This window comes from Trematomus bernacchii, unplaced genomic scaffold (assembly GCF_902827165.1).
Source record: "Trematomus bernacchii unplaced genomic scaffold, fTreBer1.1, whole genome shotgun sequence".
Lineage (NCBI taxonomy): Eukaryota > Metazoa > Chordata > Actinopteri > Perciformes > Nototheniidae > Trematomus > Trematomus bernacchii.
Genome location: NW_022987851.1, coordinates 1,624,816 through 1,645,284, shown reverse-complemented (window position 1 = coordinate 1,645,284; position 20,469 = coordinate 1,624,816). Strand labels below are relative to the sequence as shown.

Sequence of the window (20,469 nt, the reverse complement as noted above, 5' to 3'; positions counted from 1 at the left end):
TACATACCCCACCTTTAAGCTCTAAAATAAGTGCTTACGTAATTCGTATGAATATAATAACAAAAATCAGGCAAACTTAAAAGCTTATGTATGCAATAAAGAATGTCCACATTCTCAATTTAACCCTATACTCAATTCAATATAATTTTTTCAAGATTTAGCTTCCATCGTAAGCGTTTGTGAGAGATACAGAAGTCACAATTGGTTGACAGACTGCCACTTAATGAACAATTTGACAAAATGTGATAGGTAATGGGCTTGATATTACATATATAGTACTGTATATAAAGTGTTCCTGATATTCAGTATAACACCAAGTGTATTGCTTATTAGGATGAATTTGCAAGTCATGTAAACTTCTTTAAATTAGACTGAATATACAAGGTGTAAAGGATACTTTTTATAGAGAATTACAATATGTATCACTCAAAGGAACATGCATCGCACAACAGCAGTGTCCCAGCTGCTTCCCTTGTATTGGCAACAGGAGAAAAACGTATGGTATTTATTGGATTATTGAGCATGTCAGGACCGTTTGAGAGGAAACGGACACAAAAAGGGTTTTCAGCTGCTGTAGGGCTGCTCATGTGGTAATGATCAAAGAACAGTAGCTAGGTCTGGTATTATTGTCCGGCCTTATAACTGACCAGGACAGTAAAACACGGTCACAGCAGATCAGGCATGAGGTTGTCGTAGGGGTCACAAACTCATGGTAGTGTCACACACTCCCAGAGGGATGCTTAACCTTAACCTTTGGAAACCACACTGGTGAGAACGCTACACACTGTCTTTCCTTACTTAAAAAAGAAAATTGATGAAAAACTCATTTCCATTTGGTGGAGCATTTTCCCTGCCATTATACATCTTAGGCACAGTAACAAGTGAGAATATAAATACAATGTGAACAGCATCTGGACTAGGGTTGGGAACATTAAGAACATGAGTTTATTTTACCTGCCAGTACAGTACACACTTGGTTTAACTTGACAGCCAGTTGACTTTAACCAATCATTGTTGGCACTGGTAAAATGGTTCAATTCTCAATTAATGGGCAATACATTTGTTGACTAAAAAGTCTTACATTAGAAAACAGTCGCCATTGATAGCGAATAATCTTATCATCCAATTACATTGGAACTGGTTGTTTACGAAATCGCTTAAATAAGCACTGATTAGCCGATAGTCATCACACAAATTGAGGGTACTAGGCTTTTGTTATCAATTAATACATTTTTCTACACACTGTTAATGCATGAAATGCAAGAGATTTCACAGTTGCCCATCCAACAACATCACATTTTTCATCATCACTTTATTGGCCCCTATCATAAAGAAAAGTAAAAATAATACTACACTGTTCATTTTTGGTTCTAGGATGGACACATCCATCAACATCGCTCCAATATGAATGGTGTGCAACCTGTTGAAGTTGGTTGCAACTGAACAAAATAGCTGTATCTTACTGATATGTCCTTCTCAAAGGACGCTGAATAAAAAACCCAATGCAGGGTAGGGTTAAGAAAGTGAATACTGTAGTTTACCAGTACATCTTGTAGGGGGAGGGTGTCCAGTAATTCACTTTGACAATACTAGGTGCTGAAAGATGTTGCAGGTTTAAACTCTCAATGATACAAGGAACTGTTTTGTATAAAAAAACTCTCAAAGATATTTTTGTGTGGTAAAGTGTGGAGTATGAGTTCTTGGCTCTCATAGCCTGATCAAAAAAAAATAAAACTCTCTTTCTGTTGCCTCCCTTCAGCCTGTCAGCACCTCATAAATTACTCCCTGGATGCAAGGAGATGTTGATGTCTTGTTTGGCCAACACTATTCAAGAGAGTGATCAGGAAATAGGAAGTGGTGAAGGTAGCTATAAGAAAGGCCTCTATACAAGTGTATAATGGGTCAAGGAGAGAAAGCTGAATAGCCAAATATTCACAGAAAGCCCAGTCTTTGAAAGAGAGATGGAGGGCAAGATAAAGTCGTGCTAAGGATATTGCTAACACCAATGAACTCATCTTGGCTTATGTGTTTTACAGCGCGTCCAGAAGATAAGTCATTTAACAAAAGTGTACAGTTAGCTTTCCTCTATGAGGGATTTCTATGACTGCATGTTTTCTCTGAAGAGGATTCAGCCAATGAAGAGCCTGCCAACAGTCCAAAAGATCACAGCTCCTCCTAAGGATGCATTGAAATTGTATTCATCTGTGTTTTAAATCATCCTTTTTCTTTTGATCTCACTTCAGTGGGCTTAAAAGTGTTGAGGTTTCTACCCTTACACCAGAGAGGCAAAGCTCCAGCTGAAAGTGGGCTAATTCTGCTCTCCATATGGAGGACAGCAACCAGTTCTTGGAATAAAGACCAAGTTCCACAAACATGAAATAGTTAGATACATTATGAAGCATAAAAACGTACTACAGAGAATTGAAAGGGGGTCACTACAGAAACAGCTAAATTAATTCTCCCTTCACATGATTTTGTTTTGTACGATTGCCTTTGATTCCATTTTCTTGGCAACTTTAATTCACTAAAGACTACTCTTGTCATTTCCACTTTTAATTTAACAAATAAGGACTCTTGACTGAGCTAATAGCTTTTCTTCAAGGGCATAATTCAATCTGTAACATCAACCATCAAAGTCGCTTTGCATGACTTTGCCCGGGGCTAACGCGAGGCGCCTCCAAGGGGGGGGAAGGAAGTCTGGTGGCAGCTTCCATTTATTTTCAGGGCCCTCGAAGTAAACAAATATGATAAAGCTCACTTGAGCTGGCCATCCAGTGACAAAGAGCTGTACGACTGTCGCTGAACTGATTCTGGGCCATATGGTTAATTCAAATCAGAAAAGCAGCCTCTATTAAGACTGAAACCAGGAAGGGGAAAAAAGAAAGGCAGAGAGAGGAAGAGAGGAAGGGCAATCATGTGGAGGACACATCCTTCAACGTCACATTTATTATTTTACAACAGCCCTTGGAAAAGAGGCAGCCTTGGGGCTCTGTCGAACCCACATCACTAATGACAACCACTTGGGGAACTCAGTGAACATTTGAGAGTGGCCATCACCGTGGAAACTAGGCCTGTTTTTACCTTTTCCTATTCCGTTTGCTCCACAAGTGCTTCACTAGACATGGAAGTTTAATAGTCTACACAGTCTGATTTAGCAAATACTGTCATATATATTGGTGTAAAACCATTTATTTGCGAAGAAGATTGAGTCTCACACGACAGAATTTGTGCAAATTGTAATGGAAATGTGGGAGGCCACAATGGAGTTCCTGTTATACTAAATGTTTTACAAATGGGGGCTAAATTAAGGCCGAGCATAAATTTGCTCATGTCTCAGGACATACACTATTAGAGAAACAATATAGATTTAAGTAGCTCAAATGTGAGGCAGTTATTTTGAGGGTCAAGATTCCCATGCTAATGATGTGTACCTTTGAAAAGTATACGCTCTGAAATCACTAAGGGCCTGGATTAAGCAGGAGATGGATGAAGACGGAAAGAAAAAAAGCTTCAATTAAAAAGTACGAGTGACTGACCACAACAAAAGACGAAACCCAAGACTTAGAAAAGGCACCACATGCTATTCATTTTCCCAAAGTGAATGGAGTCAACAGGGAGGAGTTAGGGAGCAGTGAAGGGAAAAGTTCACTCCACTGAGCCACTCAATCGTCTCTCCATAAGTGACTCTCTCATGAAGACATGATAGTGGAGCCTCGCAGCGTGGCGGAAACTGTGGCGCGCTTACACTGTAGGTGCGCCGCGTTTGGGGGTGCGGGGGGGGGGGATGCGGGTGCCAGTGGAGCCTCGCAGCTCACCCTCAGCACCCTTCCCACGTCCATTCGCGATGTCAGGAAACCACACCAGTAAGCCAGCTCACAGCAGCGAGCCAGTGGGCGAGCTGACCAATCAGAGCACACTGGGCTCACAGGGAGGGGGGGGCAGGAGCTCCAACAAGGCGTTTAGGACAGTTTTAGGAGAGTGAAATTCAGTGAATACACATACTATACAGAGATGCTGTATGAGAAAACCAATGTGAGTTTGGAAAATTGCACAATGTAAATATATTCTCGTATACCTCAACCATGGAATTATGATCGGTAGAAATGGCCATGTCATGGGACCTTTAACAAAAATCAGGCATGGAAAAGACATCCAATGCTGCTTCATACCCTTCAATAAAAAGTTCCTTGTATGATTTGCCCTTTTAACATTTGAAACTCAGATAGAGCATCACAAAATCTAAAGTTAGTATATTTTATCATTAGAATAACATCTTTCAAATCAGAATGAAGTCCCACGCTTTAACGTGTACTTCATTATTCAGGCTGTCTTCTTTATTGCAGGTTGTTTAAGTTAACTTTTACTTTTATTTCATTTTTTTGCTTTTTAATGTAATATTTCCTTGTCTCCTCTTTATTGAATATTATGTATTATTCTACTTTATGTACATTTTATTTCCTTCCCTTACTAGCGAAAGGTGTTCAAACGTTGTTTTAATGGGTTAAGAATGGCATAAACTTATGTAGGGATTACATTTATAATATAGTCTTCAGGGTTAGGGAAAGGGTTCAACCTAATGAGTTAAAACTGGTTGCTGTTACAATTTCAAATAGGATCTGAATGGAGAATACACAAACTTTTCAGATAGGCCTGTATTGACTTTTCTGGATGACCCCTCAGTAGGCTCAAACATATTTAATCTAATGCCAAACATGGCATGAAACCCTATGGATGAGAGCCATAAGCGCCCATAAACTATACACTTTAAACAAAGTTATTTGGTTATAAATTAGTAAACAGAACGCTTTACATTATTTGGTTCAGCTCTAGTCCTTTACTAAATACATTGTGAAAAGAAGGACACATGACTCACATTTCAATACCCACAAAAGACAATCAAAATATTATTGGGAAATGAAACGGCACAATAACTGTGTGCAAACAAACTAACAGCCAGATTAAAAAACTATTGACAACAAAAAGGCGTTATTCTTGAAAGGGTCAAGTGTCTAAACAGAAAAAAACTAAAGACAAGACGATGGAGATTTCATTATCTAGTTTCAAAGAAACCATAAATCAACCAGACAAGAAGTGCATTTGTCCATACAATATGTCCCCTGGACATTCAATTTATAAAGAATGGGAACTGCATTGCATTTCGGGGTGGCCGTCTTGGAGGATAGCGTCCAAGCAAAGGCAGGAGTAATCAATATGATGTATCTTTCAGCTGTTTTGCATCCAAAATGAATATTGCGCGAAAGGTAAATTCCCCAATGTTATTTTACTAAATGTAAGTTAATTAAAAACATTTGTACTTATTAATTAAGAGAATGCACCAATCTCTTTTACTGATGTCAGCACCTATCTGTTGTTTTGAGTTAGTGCCTAAACCTGACGGCACCATACCATGTCAAATCTAGAAAACTTGGGGTGCAGAATCAACAGATCTATAGGCCCAATGACAACGATGCAATCATGCGGACAGAAGTAAGATAAAGTAGCTAATGTTATGCTAACTGAATACGAACAAAATGTTGGATTATTATGGATAATTAATAAACCTGTATATTTATGTTTACTGCAATATTTCATGTTTTAAATCCAAATCCTTGTGTAGTGGTTTGTGTTACTGTAGTTCAGTAATCCTTTTTGATACTTAACAGTCAGCAGATGGCTTCCAACCAACCCATTTGTTGTCCCCTGATGATGTTCACCATCATAACTCTGTTGGAAAATAATAAAATCTAATGCCACAGTCATTTTGTATGTTTTGTTTGTCAGTAATGGGATTGGCTGTTACAGCAGTGCCTGACCATGTTTCAGAGGTTTTAAGTGAAAACGATACGCTAGTTCCCTTGCTGTACAGGTTCAATCAACAGGTTTGCTGGTATCTTCCAAATATGGCCGACTTTCTGTTAATGATGTCACGTTCCCATTCCCTATACAATCCGTTTTTCTGATGCATAAACCTTTTTTTTATTCAAAGATCAAGCAATAATTAAATATGAAACCATAGCTGGTCAAATGAATATAAACACAATATATGCTAACCATGTGCACATTTTAAACACACAAAGTGGCTTTAACACAACCTCCCACTTCAAAATCACAAAAAGTAAATGTAAGGGTTTGAAAAATAAATAAAAACAATATGGGAACAAAACAACAATCCTCTTTGGGATTCCCCCCCCTTTGAGGAATGTGTTGAAAATATAACAGGAGACAAATGAGAGGAGGCGGTGTGCTGCAGCGTAGTAAACAGTTGCATTATTCCAAAAGAGCCAAGGAGGGAATAAGGAAAACTCACCATGGAGTTTTAATGGAAAAACATCCCGCCCCAAAGAGGTAGGGTCTTCATGTGAGGGGGGTGGGGGGAGGGTGAAGGGGGCGGGTGGATATAGACATAGACGGAAAAACCATTATTAAACTAGCACACTTGAGCAAACATACTTTTCACATTACATACTTTTTGACATGTCTGTTTAAGTGCACAACACATATGAGGCAGGAAACAGAATGTCTGTGCGCTAAGATGGATTTGAAAACCTGCGGGGATGACTTGATGATTCATCTGCTCAAGCTGCTCCGTAAAGTGTGATACCATATATTTGGCAGATGCAGCATGTCCACATACTTTGTTTTTTTCTTTCTCTTCAGACATCTGTCATGTTTCATTTCTCCCTTTACTTCAAAAGGGGTTCCGTACATGTGTGGAAACATGTAGGTCTGAATCTAACGATGGGAAACTGTGTTTGAGATTAAGAGGTGTTTTCCCGATGTGTATACAAACTGGAGACACGGATAAAACCAACCGCACTCGTTGTTTGCATGCAACTTTTTTTCGTATTTTCATAGTTGTGTATTGTCTTTTGAATGTGCGTGTGGGCAAATGTGTTATGTTAACACAGTCTGTGTGTGTTTGTGTCATCCAGAGTGTAGTGTCTTTGCAACAGTGCATGTTTCTGATGTTTACAAGACATTAGGAGTGGGAGTGTGTTCCTGTGTTTACTCTGCATTTCCAGAGATAGTGACAGAGCTTCGTAAACAGTTTACAGTAAATAAGCTTTTTCCCTACAGCAATAAAGGTCTGATGAGACTGAACTATGTCCCCGCCAGCCAACGTACCCAAGTCAGGAAAAAAAACAAGAATCCCTGGCCAACCAAAGCACTCTGCAGCACTTCTTTATTTTATCGCTGCATCCGTCCGGGCCCTCCCAATGATAGCACACAGTCTTCAATTAGTCTTGGTACATGGATGTGTAGAAAAATGTTCCGGTGGGAGAAAGGAAGCAACGATTTGCCTTGGAATTTCTTATTCCTTGGATGCAATTTGAGAAATGACCATGCTGGTTGATGTAATGGAGGCCCCTGGTGAACTGCCACTTATCACAAAGTTAGCGTCTACCCTCTGCTGAGCCTATCGAACCTGCTGAGCCCCCCACTCAGCCTCCAGCTGGGTAAATGGATGGACTCCAATGGGAGAGTGATGGACGAATGGGGTGAAATCTCATTGGGGGTAGCAAAGGCTAAGTAGGCTTTGGGGTTTACAAGATGGCACTTACATTTCTCCCCATTACTCTCTTGGAAGTTATTGTTTGTGAAATACACTGTTGGTGGCTTACACATTGATGGGAGTTAATGGCAGTAGAAGTTAAAGAACAACTGTCCAGTTAAAAACAATACTGAGAACATTCTTACAAAGTCCCTTCACGTTGATCCTTTTAAGTAAGGGTTCACTGTGGCCACATATACACGCATACGTAAAGGCTATTAATAAAAGGTTTATAACCATAGTTGCTTACCAGTAATTGAACATATTTGAGTAACTTGTATACTATCATTTGGAGACAATTTGGGAAAGAAAAGCTAAAAAAAATAGTCTTGTAAGACTTAGTACGTATAATAAAGTACAGTATCCTCAAAGATAAAACTTTACAGTAGTCAAACCCCTCATTTGACTTCAGCTGGCGACCTTCGTTGCATGTTATCTTTTTTGTTCTCTACCTACATTTCCTGTCTGTCTCTACTGTCCATTAAAAGGCAAACATGTCCCAAAAATATTTACAAAACGAAAAATATGTGTCACAGATGTATGTGACGACTGAGGCTATACTGTAGACGTGCAATAATGTTTGGTGCACATTCTGAATTGACTACTTTGGATTGCATTCCGTGTGGCTGACGCTCAGGTCATCCATTATTGAGCGTGGGAGTGAATGTTTGTCACACCTTATGAGCTGGATTAAATGTGTGAATGTGTATGAATGTGGTTGTGTTAAAGTGTAAATGTTGGTTTGTGTAATGTAATATAGCTTTAGTATTTATAAAAAAAATGTGCACACTGCTTAAAAAAAAGGTAATTTTGAGAAAAGAATGTTGGAGCTTGCAGTTATGACCTTAGCAAAGATAAAGGATGGCATGTTTTGTGACGCAATGCCCAAGCCAGCCGTTTTGGTGAAGAAAAGTCCCAGGTCAGTGGCATGTTTGGAAACACAAGTAAAACATGGGTCAGTTGAGTAAAAGCGGAGCAGGGAAGCAAGTGGGAGTGTTACAGAGATGAGGCAGGAGTGGAAAAGAGCTGAGCATTATCGACCTACGAGGGTGACGGCCCCACTCCCGGAGAATAATAGTTTTCACATTCATCTCTTAACCTTTTGGCTTTAATAGCAGCTCCGCCTGGGTCATTAAAACGGGAGGGAGGTAAGGTGATTTGTGCAAATGGTTTAGTCTTGCTGCCATGTGATGTCGCACACTGCATCTTTAAAGCCCATCCGGCCTGAGCGAGGCTCTGTACAACAATGGCTCTAGCACTGGGCTGGACGTATTAGAGTAATCTGAAGGCACATCTGCACCAGGTCACAGGGTCTCATTAATTCTCTCTTCTCTGTTGTCTTTATTGTTACGTTGCCTGCACTCTATTTGCATTTGCATTTGTCATCAGCGGGATTTGGTCGAGGGTGGTGTTTTGTTTTGCGCGCGACAATCTTTCTATTTGGATTTTCATTCGTTGGTATTAAAGTGTGTAGATGGGATAAGTGTGCAATCGTTTGTCTGCTTGTAAATTTAAAATGTGTCACTCTCAGATTTTCTGGGTTAAACCCTCACACAACTCTGGTCTTTTTTTTCTCTTAATCTTTTGACAGAGTCTACAGTGACAGTTCGCCCAAAAGAGTCTTTTGACTTGTTCTTTATAGAGATTTCATTCATTTCGGGCCAACTTTCTACCAAATGTCAGGAAACCAGACACTGACAACCCTCTCCTTGTTCGGGACTTAGAAGAGTTTGAGGACTAGCAGAAGCTTGGCTGTGCTCCTCCACTCCATGACCTGCCCTTTTGGAGGGGGGTTATCAGGCGGATGCTAAGCTACATCCGAGTGTACCTCCCTTTGACAGGAGGACAACACCAAAATGTAAAATAAGAGGGAAGGAGGCTTGAAAGCTTCCTTTAAAACAGACTGGCTGTTGCATTGCCTTTTTGGTAGAGCTGTTGGCCGGTACTGGGGTTGTGTCAACGCTGAGGAGGAAACCGGTTCGAATCATGGCTGCTGTCATGTCATCCCTTCTATCGTCCCATTTCAAATCTATATCTCTAATAAAGGCAAAAAATTGCCCAAAAAACTAAAACAAAATGCGAGGCAACTACAGAATGTGCATATTGGTACACATTCTAGAGTCCATGAAGGTATCCATTAAATGAGCCTGGTCACACAAAGGGTGAAAAAGCTTCATCAAAGTGTCTATTTGTGCATGTGTCTGTGTCACGGCAGAGTGCACACAAAGACAGCCTAGTAGGGAATGTAGGTTAAGCAGCTGGTGTGTTCCTCTGCAGCCCTGCCAACAGTGATCTGCCCATACAGGTGTAAATACAGCTGACACACACACACACACACACACACACACACACACACACACACACACACACACACACACACACACACACACACACACACACACACACACACACACACACACACACACACACACACACACACACACACACACACACACACACACACACACACACACACACACACACACACACACACACACACACACAAAGATAGAGGGGACTGGCTGCACAGACAGATGGTGCCTGGGCACTCCTGTGCAAGTATAGCGTGAAAGCATATGATATCAGCCCCCACTCTAGGGGCCAAACATGTTGCTCCACTCAGAGAGTGTGTGTGTGTGTGTGTGTGTGTGTGTGTGTGTATGTGTGTATGTGTGTATGTGTGTATGTGTGTATGTGTGTATGTGTGTGTGTGTGTGTGTGTGTGTGTGTGTGTGTGTGTGTGTGTGTGTGTGTGTGTGTGTGTGTGTGTGTGTGCGTGTGTGTGTGTGTGTGTGTTAGGGGTACTGGTGCAGCCGTGTGCATGCAGGAGCAGGCCGCACAGCTGCATGTCCTGATGCATTAATACTGACACCTCCTCCGGCCTGGATGGAGGTAAGAAGGAGGCAGTCTGGTACTGTCCTACACAGCCAATATTTCACATTTTTAAATAAGTGAAATGGGTCTTAAATGTGAAATATTAGTCAAATGTGTACATAATTAGATGGTTTTAGGGTTAAAGATAATTGTGGCTATTCATTTATTGTTTTTAAAAAGTGTGTGTGTGTGATGATACATGTTATGCTTATACTAACTCATTCCCCTGAGCCATTGAGCTTACTTTAATGTCAGTGTTTATTATATTTGACCTATTTTAGACCAATGTTTATACTGATGACATATACGTTTAGTGACCATTTAGTATATGGTTAGATTCGTTTATTTTTAGGGTATTTTGATGGTGTTAAGGCATTTTTTAGCTTGTCAATGAGGCTTTATATTACATCAACTTTCTCAAATATTAAAAGTGTTAGTAATATATGTTTTAAATACTTTCTGTAAAGTGTCTGGGCCCTTATTCTATAGCTTTGGGTAGATAATGGGGGTCCCATTTCAAATATTGCCATTATGTCTTTTGATTGTACCTGTAAAATGTTCTGTATGCGTGAAAAGTTAGTTGAAGAGCCGCCCTATTGCACACAGTGACATGCTTCCTCATTAACATTCATTCCCACACTGTAATCTATTACTACCAAGTCCCATATTCAAAGTCCTACTGCCTGAAATATTCACTAGAGTAAAAAATGTGTTTTAAAATGTGTGTTGAACATTTCCCCCTACAATTGCACTATTTCCTGCCACCGAGCGAACATGTATTTGTAACACAAAGTATTGAAAAGTATAAATAAATGAAAGTCAGTATTAAATATCTGGTCAGATTCTTAAGGTTTGATGAGATTGTTTTTGATTTGAAACGTTCCTGATTACATTTTATTTAGGCAAAGGATTTGGTTATATATTTTAATAAAATTAAGAACAAAAATAAAGACTTATATCTAAACACACATATTGCGCCTAGTATCGGAAGGTTTAAAATAATATACTGCGGTATATTTCAAAGGTATGACCATGACAAACTTGTGGAATTTGGAAAGAGCAACACCAGACAAAGAAGCACTTTGCAGCAGGGAAATAAATAAAAATAAATACATAAATAAATGTAGTTATTACTGCTTACACAGAAAGTTGGAGGCATAATAATGGACAAATAACTCATTTAAACATCCATCGGCCAGTGAAAAATGAATAAAAAATAATAGCAATAATAATGAGTGATTAGGATAGAGGCAAACATAAATAAGAGAAATTAGTGTCAAGTGAATGTAAAAATAGAAATAGGACTACAGCAAGTACAGGCATAATACAAATAGAATATAAACATTATTACAGATGACATAAAGATGAAAATAAACATCTAAAAAAAAAGTTGTACTTAGAATAGCAACAAATAACTTTAAAATGAACACAAACAACACAAAAGCTCTCATTGAAAGGGAATTTGATTCGACTCAGAGAACCCTGCATTGCATGACGTTAAACATTACAATGCCAAAACCAAATGCAAACCACCAGTGTCAGGACATCATAATAAATACTCCAAAGCGGGACACCGAAAGCAATAATACGTGTTGCAAACCGAACGCACTTTGCAAGTCATCTTAATGCTTTGAAAGAAAGGCTTAATGTCGGTCACTTCCACCGCAGGATCACGTCTCTTAAGCTCACTTATCAAATATCACACGAGAAATAAATCCATCACTGTCCGTTCACATCATTATAGCATTTCATATTCAAACACGGCATGAAAATTACATTTAAATAAAAATATTGAAATCCGCCCATATTTGTGGAGCCACCTGTACTGTATGTAAATGCACTTAGAAAAGGCCTGTTGTTGCTCATGGTCTTAAAACTACATGATTTCAATGCATGGCGACGATCCAGCTCTAAAAGAAGAAGAAAAAATAACCGAGGACGAAGGTACTTTTCATTTTTTCTTATAATACTGGAAGCTAGCAGGGTTAAACTGCATCTGGCGTATCTTGAATATTATTTTAAATTATTGTAAGGGTTTTTATTTCTATTCTCGTTGAATTATGTGTTTTATCTGCTTTCCAAACAGCCCTCAGACTAAGTTCGCATGTCTGTTCTGCTTCATTAGCCTATGCAAAAAAGTGGTGGCCTGAGACAAGAAATCCATGAGCATCGGATGGATGCGAGAGAAAAAGCTCCGGCCTTTGTTGACACAATACAGTGTTTTTACAGTGTGATTGATAGAAAAAGACAGCAAATCAAAGGACTGAAGTTAAGGATGAAATACAGTGTGATTTACATTTTCTTCAACGGCAGCCAAACTGTAAATGAGTTTGATAGGCTGCCAATAACACCTTTACACTCTGGAGACGTCACCATTTAAAGGATTCATTTGTATACTCAGTGCATTGCACCTGGGAGACTTTTACAAAAGAGAGTTTTTATTTAAAACAACTACAATGACAAAAAGATAAGTCTAATTTATACCTATATATTTAAACATTTTATTTATTAATTTTCCCTTTTTTTTATTCTTCACATTTACATTTTACTATTTATTTATTTTCTCTTGTATTCTTTGACATTGTTATTGTTACAATTTGTTTTCATCCAAATGTCCTTTCTATGTATAATGTGGATGTGCAATATCAATGTAATATCCATCCGATGTACTTTGTGGATACAGCTGAATGAAAATGGAAATAAAAGTAGGCCAAAGTGTGAATATGTTTGTTTACTTTTAAATTGTTATTATATAGTTTATTTCTTTCGATGTATAAACTATGAAAAAGTGAAATTAAACTAAGTTATTAAAAAAAGAAAGTGCCATGATTTGGCAATAATAGTTCAACATGAGGCAACTCCTTAACTTTGATTTGTTCGATTTTGTTAAGTCTAAATGTATTTTCAAACAAAATATATAAAGAATCCTTCAATGTACTAGAAGTCATTCAACAGTCTATAACCCTGAATGATGTTGTATGTAGATGTATTGACGTTTCTTCAACAACTCCTGCTGTTACATGCAATCAACAACCCAACAACAACAAAATAAAACTACAACACATCCAAATAAAAATAGTGTAAATAATTTCCTGCATTCCGAGGCAAGATGTTTGTATATTATTTGATTGTCTTGAACTCAAACATTTGTCTTATTTATTCTTGACGGATGAATAATGTCTGTGGCTCTTTAGTTATACAGACTATGATCCACCAATGATCTGGAAGCAACCAGTCATGTCATAACTCATGTAACTAGCGTATAAAGAGATTACGAATGATTGACAAGTAAGGGATAATGTGTAGCGATCCGATGATTGCTATGAAACCAACACTGATACGATGAATCCTTGCTTACAGCTATATTACAGTGGGTTACAATCCTTTAAGTGTGTTTGGATGGCTTATAAATGCACAATATGGGGTTAAAGTGAAGGGTTAAGATGTGCATGAGTGTGCTTCCTACCCGGAGCGCTTGGTGATGGTGCCCAGGGTCATGGGCTGTTTGATCTGAGCCAGAGGCAGCACCACGGTGAGGCTCGGCAGCGGGGCCAGCCGCGGGTTCCCCATGTTGTTGTTGGTGAAGTTGTTGTATGAATCCTGGCTGCTCAGCTTGGCTGGAAACACACAGATATACAGTATTAAAAGTGTGAAAAACATTGGATTTTCTCCAGGTCGGGAAAGCTTTTTAATAGATTTGAAGGGAAATATTTCAATCGAGAGCCTTCCAAGTAGTTGTACTGAGAATCATACTGTGTGGTATCTGGTCAAACCTTTCACACGTGATAATATGTTTTGGTGAAAAGTGGTTCCTTGTTTATCGTTACAGATGAATCCTAAGTTCTAAGTTTGAGTTGTATTAAAAATTCCCTCATTCACTTTTATCCATCGCTCACTTTGAATTGCAGATAACCAGGTGACCTTGTTTATAGGGCTGCACACATTTTCAACATTTTATCAAAATCGCAATATCCACATTTCTTGGTTAAGGCAAAATGTGTGAAAATATAATTCTGAATGAAGCAGAAAAGTCTCGGTCTACAAACGATACTTTGTAAAACTTTTTAAAAATACTTAATAATAGCTTATTTTTTGGTACAACCCTTTAAAAAAAAGATTACACAAATGTAATTTAAAATATGTTTTTCAAAGATACTGTAGTGTTAGTATGTTTTCAAAATGATAATTCGGGCCAGGTGACAGCTCAGTGGTTAGAGTTAGTGGCCCCAATGCGGTGTCTGTTGCCAAGATGAACCCACGGATATCATCCCCTCTATCTCAAAAAAATAAATATATATATATATAGTTACCTTGAATATATCGAATGATATTGCAATTGCAGTCAAAATACTCGCAATCACGTTGTTTACAAAACTGAAACACCTACTGTTACATAAAAAAATCTTGTTTGAATATACTGAGCACTCTTATATTAAAGCTTTTTGCTTAAACTCTCTTTCTCTCTAACACACACACACACACACACACACACACACACACACACACACACACACACACACACACACACACACACACACACACACACACACACACACACACACACACACACACACACACACACACACACACACACACACACACACACACACACACACACACACACACACACACACACACACACACACACACACACACACACACACACACACACACACACACACACACACACAACCCCAGGTTCAAGGCCTCCTGTGGAATGATTGGAAATAACCAGCTCAAGATGCTACATTACAAAGGCTGTAGCTCGGCTTTTAGTGCCTGGCAGTCTGTTAATCAAGGCCAATCAACACACACACACACACACACACACACACACCGCACACACCGCACACACACACACACCGCACACACACACACACACACACGCACACGCACACACGCACGTAGGATACAAAGAAACACATCTCAAATCAAATGCAGCTCAAGCTAAACATAATCAGACCATGTCGAAGGTCTAATGAATGTAACCAGGTATACCAGGAGAGAGAGGCTGCTAGCTTGTGACACTCACTATGTAACCAAACACATACTGTTAGCCTCCATCTTACTGGGTAACACTCTTTTCACATTTGTTAGTAAGGCAGGCTGAGATCATCTCTGGTACGAAAAGTATGTCATGCAATTTTGTGCATGTAAAATAAACACATGATTTGTTTTTTATTTCAAACAAAAAAGCCAAAGCATATATCTCATTGCGTAAGATAACATGTGGCAAGACATTTTTCTATTGTACAATAACCAATATTATTTTATAAATCCATTAAAAGAGTTCTAAAGCAGTCGAATTAAGAAATATATTACTGTGGGCAAAATCCTGGTCACATCTGAATTGTAGCCAGGTTTTATGACAAATGAATTCCGCTTTATGATACATTTTGTCTGGAAAATGCAAATTATTAAGTTGAAATATGGTTCATATTTTTGAATGGAACTTCTTTCTGAAAACAATCCCTTTAAAAATGTTTTGATCGGACTCAGTTTCTCATGTTGCTGTTATTTATATACATCATTTCTATAAGCTCAGTTCCATTTACCTCCATTGTAAAGGGACACAGGCACAAATCTCTAAAGCTTATTTCTAAACCTTGAGAAAAAACAAACTGCATGGCAACATACCACCAGGGCCAAGTACAACACTATGGGTTTGTATTGTCACGTTGGTACAATGGGAAAAGAAACAGTCACATAGAAACAGTAAGAAAGGAACATTACACTATAGGGGGAAAATAAATGTGGATAATAAAACAAATATGCCCCTGTAATCCTGTGACAAAGCCACGACAAATACAAGAGACCCTGCTGATCCAATGTGCGGCCCGGGTACAAAAATAAATCCAAATTCAAGAGCTTTCAAAAGAAATAAAGAGCAAACCACAATACGCTCTCTGAATGTTTTCCTTGTTCCATTTGTTGCCTTAATAGATGAGTGACAGCCACGCAATATAAAGGAATGAAAAGGAGGAAGGGGGGGGGGGGACGCGAAGACAAAGAAAACAAGGCGGACATCAAAGGTTACAATAAAGGTAGAGGAGGAGAGTGCCTTGTCATTATTTGGAAAGGAGCGATCAAGAGGAGGCTGAATGCGAGCGGAAAGGGACTGCTGAGTGTTTTGGACCAGTCTTTTAGATCATTAACGTGTAGCTCTGAGATTCATTAGTCCTGCCAAACCTCCGCGTTGTGGGCCTCTAAAGGGCCGTCCTTCAGACCTCCGCTGGCCCACAATGCCGCATGACCTTCAGAGTTGGAGAGGAGACCATTACACAAACTTGTCCTTCATTTCCTTCTGCTCCTCTATTGGTAAGACCAACAGAGGTCTGTACCGGGGGCCGATCCTGAAAGTCCTCCAGATTTCAAAAAGCTACACCCCGAGAGCTTGGGCAGCCACCTTTTGTGTTGAGGGGAGGGGAGGGGGGGGAAATCAGTACAGGAAGCAGCCTGAATAGCCATAATGGTGCTTCAGCAAAGAAGGGGGTGGAGGGTTGAGATTTGGGGGTGGGGGTGTTGACGAATCAAACATCGTCATTCAAAAAAGGAGCTTCAATGCTTTATACACGGTAATCCCCCACCCTTAAAAAATAAGCCTCACTGTGGGTCCTAGAACAGATGCGGGAGTTGATGATCATGGCGTGCTGTCACTCAAGGCCAAGTGCTCCTCAACTGTCATAACCCCCCCAGTGAAGACGGGGAAGACGACTTAATGTGGAACGTGTTGGAGATCACGGACGGCCAGACGATGATACATGGGAAGACAGCTTGGATGTCTGAGCGACAGGCAGCAGTGAAGTGTGTGTGTCTGTGGATGTGGTGGCTTGTAGACAAAATGAGTAAAGGTATGCTAACAAATGATAAAGGGAGTGTTTACCTCTACTAATGTCAAAGATTGGGAGTGGAAATCATGTCCATCATTTTAGAAAGATTAAAACAAATATCAGAATAAAGACTACATATGCTTTTTGTAAATGTGTGTTTACATTATTGCTTTTTATTAAATCAAAAAAAGAAATTATTCGAAAATGCTGTTTCATTCTTGTATGTTGACCTTTCTTGTTTAGATTGTTTTAGTTTGTGCTATATGAATGAATGTGCCTTGCCTTACATACTTTTACACTTAGAAATAGTTTAAGGATTTTTTAATTAAGTTGTGATTTAAAATCATTCTGAAATGTAAGACATTTCTGCCAAGTGTATCACCAGTCTATATTTGGCCTGTACCATAATTACTACCTGTGCCCATCAATGATACTACATTACTGCAGAAACTACTTTTCCTAGTTCTACAACAAGTGTTTATGGTACAGAAATCCTCTTTTTCAAATGCCTGTTGAAATGTAACTGTACAGATTTGTTCTAAGCCAGTGCAAAGGCATTAGTTTCAATAAATAAAAAAAGTAAAAAGTAAGTCAGAAAGGAAAAGGGCTGACCAAGGATACTACAAAGAGAGAGAGGTAGACAGATGAAAAGAGTCCGTCAGACAGACAGATAGCCCTCGACGGAGGCCATGATTTGATTAATGACCGGGGCGTGATGTGCCCAAGCACTGATACATGACATTCCCATGGAAAAAAGATCCATCAATGCAAATCCAGCTCCGTCGTGTCGTCCGGAGAAAAACTCTGACCCTGCCAAAAAGTCACACTGTCACCTGACCCTCGTCTCCTTTTCTCCTTTTAATCCAACCATCCATCCAGCTCCCCTCCATCCATCCATCCCTGTCTCAACAGCATTTGCATTCTCTCCTCGCATTAAGCCTCTCACTCTAACCTTCGCACTCTTTCCCTCTTCTCAGCCAGTCCGTCACACGCTATCTCATGTTTCTCTCCCCTCTTTTAATACCCAATTTGCATCCAATACAAGCTGCCGACGAGGAGCCAACGTGCAAAAGGACAAGCTCTGAAGACTGTGTGTATCCACGGACACTTTGTCTTATTTGAATTGTTCTGCCAGAAGAGAATATTTCAGTCAAGGGAAAAGAAAACTCTAGCAGGTCAGAAGAGGATTTGGGTTAAGAGGCAGAGTAAGGAAGAGAACAAACAAACTATGAAGTCTCAGCAAGGGAATACTTTTTATGGTTTTCACTAGACTTTATGCTTTTGGACAGTTGATATATTTCGCTTACTTCCTGGCCAACAAGATGAAACCGCTCTTTGCATGCAAAAGGCAACAGTTGTAGTGTGTAATAACAACTTTACACCAGTTGGTTAATTTGTTCAACAGAATTGGACTCTTGTCAGAGAATAATATCTCTGCTACAGCTTTTAGATCATGAATCTTAGCCAGACCGTCATTACAAGTATAGCAATTATTTCATGTATAGCAATTATGTTATATTAAAATATGGGCTGTTTGGTGCAACCTCTAATACTGCCTACCTAAAATAAGGGTTGGCTCTCTTTCCTCAATACTTAGGATATACTGACCAATATATGTCTGTGGCAGAGTTTGCGTTAACCGAATATTTTTCGTCTATGACGGATTTTTTTTAACAATGATGGAAAAATCTGCAAGTTGTCCGTCATTTTGACAGATTAGAACAAACTCAGAACAGCGCCAAAGTTTCCCCGCAGCGGGGCTCCGGTGTTATGCCGTGTTATGCATGCCCGCCCAAAAGGAAATGATACCGTTTCCAAACCTAACTTTGCCGAACAAATCATTGAAATGTCTGGGAGTATTTGCTTTACGCTGTGCGCGCTCCCGCGAGGTGCAGTGGGCATGCATAACACGGCGCTACAGTTCACGAGGCGTCCACCCCCCCCCACCCCCCCGTTGACAGTTCACAAGCGTGCTCCCAATCAGTGTTCATTGGAAAAATCGCAATGGACACTTATGTTTGAATTCCAAAATACATTTTCATTTAAAAAGATAAAAGAAGTCAGAAAAGTGATTATTCTTTGATCAGGTATTTCCAACAATTCCTTGATTTGAATCAGGGCAAGATACTACTTACTAACCCTAAACACAATGGCTCCCAATGGAGTGGCCAATGGTGTGTGAATGTTAGGCTCCAGAGCAGATGACCTTGTATGGCAGACGCTGCCTCTGTATGAATGTGTGTGAATGCCGGCTTGTACTGTATATGTAAAAGCACTTTGAGAGGTCGCCAAGAAGTGCTATATAAATGCAGTCCACTTACCATTTAACATATTGTTTTAATAGGATAAAATATATTGTTTTTACATTGGTAATAAAACACAAGTACTATATATGCACCAACATTTTAAGTTGTTACCACCCCTTCTAAGTGCAGTTCAATTCAAATTGGCCTATATCAGCAAAAATGTGTCAGTCTTTGTTCACTGAGGGCCACATACCGAGAATCATACGAAGGGCTGGGACACTCACTACAGGTGAGGTATATTGCCTCATAAGTTCAGTTATAAGTTAGCAAAATCAATCAAATGTAGGTCAATTATGCTTGACACTTGAATATGCTTTAAGAAAAATAACAGCCATAACAGCTTCTATAGGGTTTCATTTATTCTTGTTACAAAAACGGTTTGCTGCTCATTCCTTAAAACAGAAGCCTGAGATCGCTTATAACAAAGGGGAAATAGGAAGGGTATATTTCAAGCTGGTTATGCAAATCAGTTATTTGGCTTTTTTTTATCAACTAGGATTTGTAAGAAAACATTTTTAAACTTGAATTGACTGAATCCATTTGAAGAGTGGGCTTTTTAACACATGAATACTACTGTGTAATATATGTTTACATATATATTTAAGAAGTACAATAAAGGAATAGCACAAGTTTCAGGAGTGGGCCATTGTCCATTATACTTTTTGAAATTGCTGAGGGCCAATTCAAAATAGACAATGGGCCTCAGTTGGCCCCCGGGCCCTAGTTTTGACACCCCTGGTCTATACCCACATTCCACCATTCATACCTTGATAGTCCTAAAGGAGGGAGGGATTAAAGCAGGGGATTGAAAAAAGAGGGGTTGGACTCTTTGTGTGCCGAAGAAGAAAGCGGTTCTACTATCCCAGTTCCCCAAAGTATTATTATTAAAACACTAACTTCCACAGGG

The 20,469-nt window shown here is 39.3% G+C and overlaps 1 protein-coding gene across 2 annotated transcripts in view; it reads right to left on the bottom strand.

Annotated features, from left to right (window-relative positions):
* bcas3 (BCAS3 microtubule associated cell migration factor) overlaps nucleotides 1-20,469 on the bottom strand; it is a 325,389-nt gene that overhangs the window by 224,786 nt on the left and 80,134 nt on the right. For both annotated transcript variants that reach the window (XM_034113221.1, XM_034113222.1), the window contains exon 16: nucleotides 13,893-14,043. In XM_034113221.1, the coding sequence (XP_033969112.1) occupies nucleotides 13,893-14,043 (151 nt within the window). The remainder of the gene's footprint in view (nucleotides 1-13,892; nucleotides 14,044-20,469) is intronic.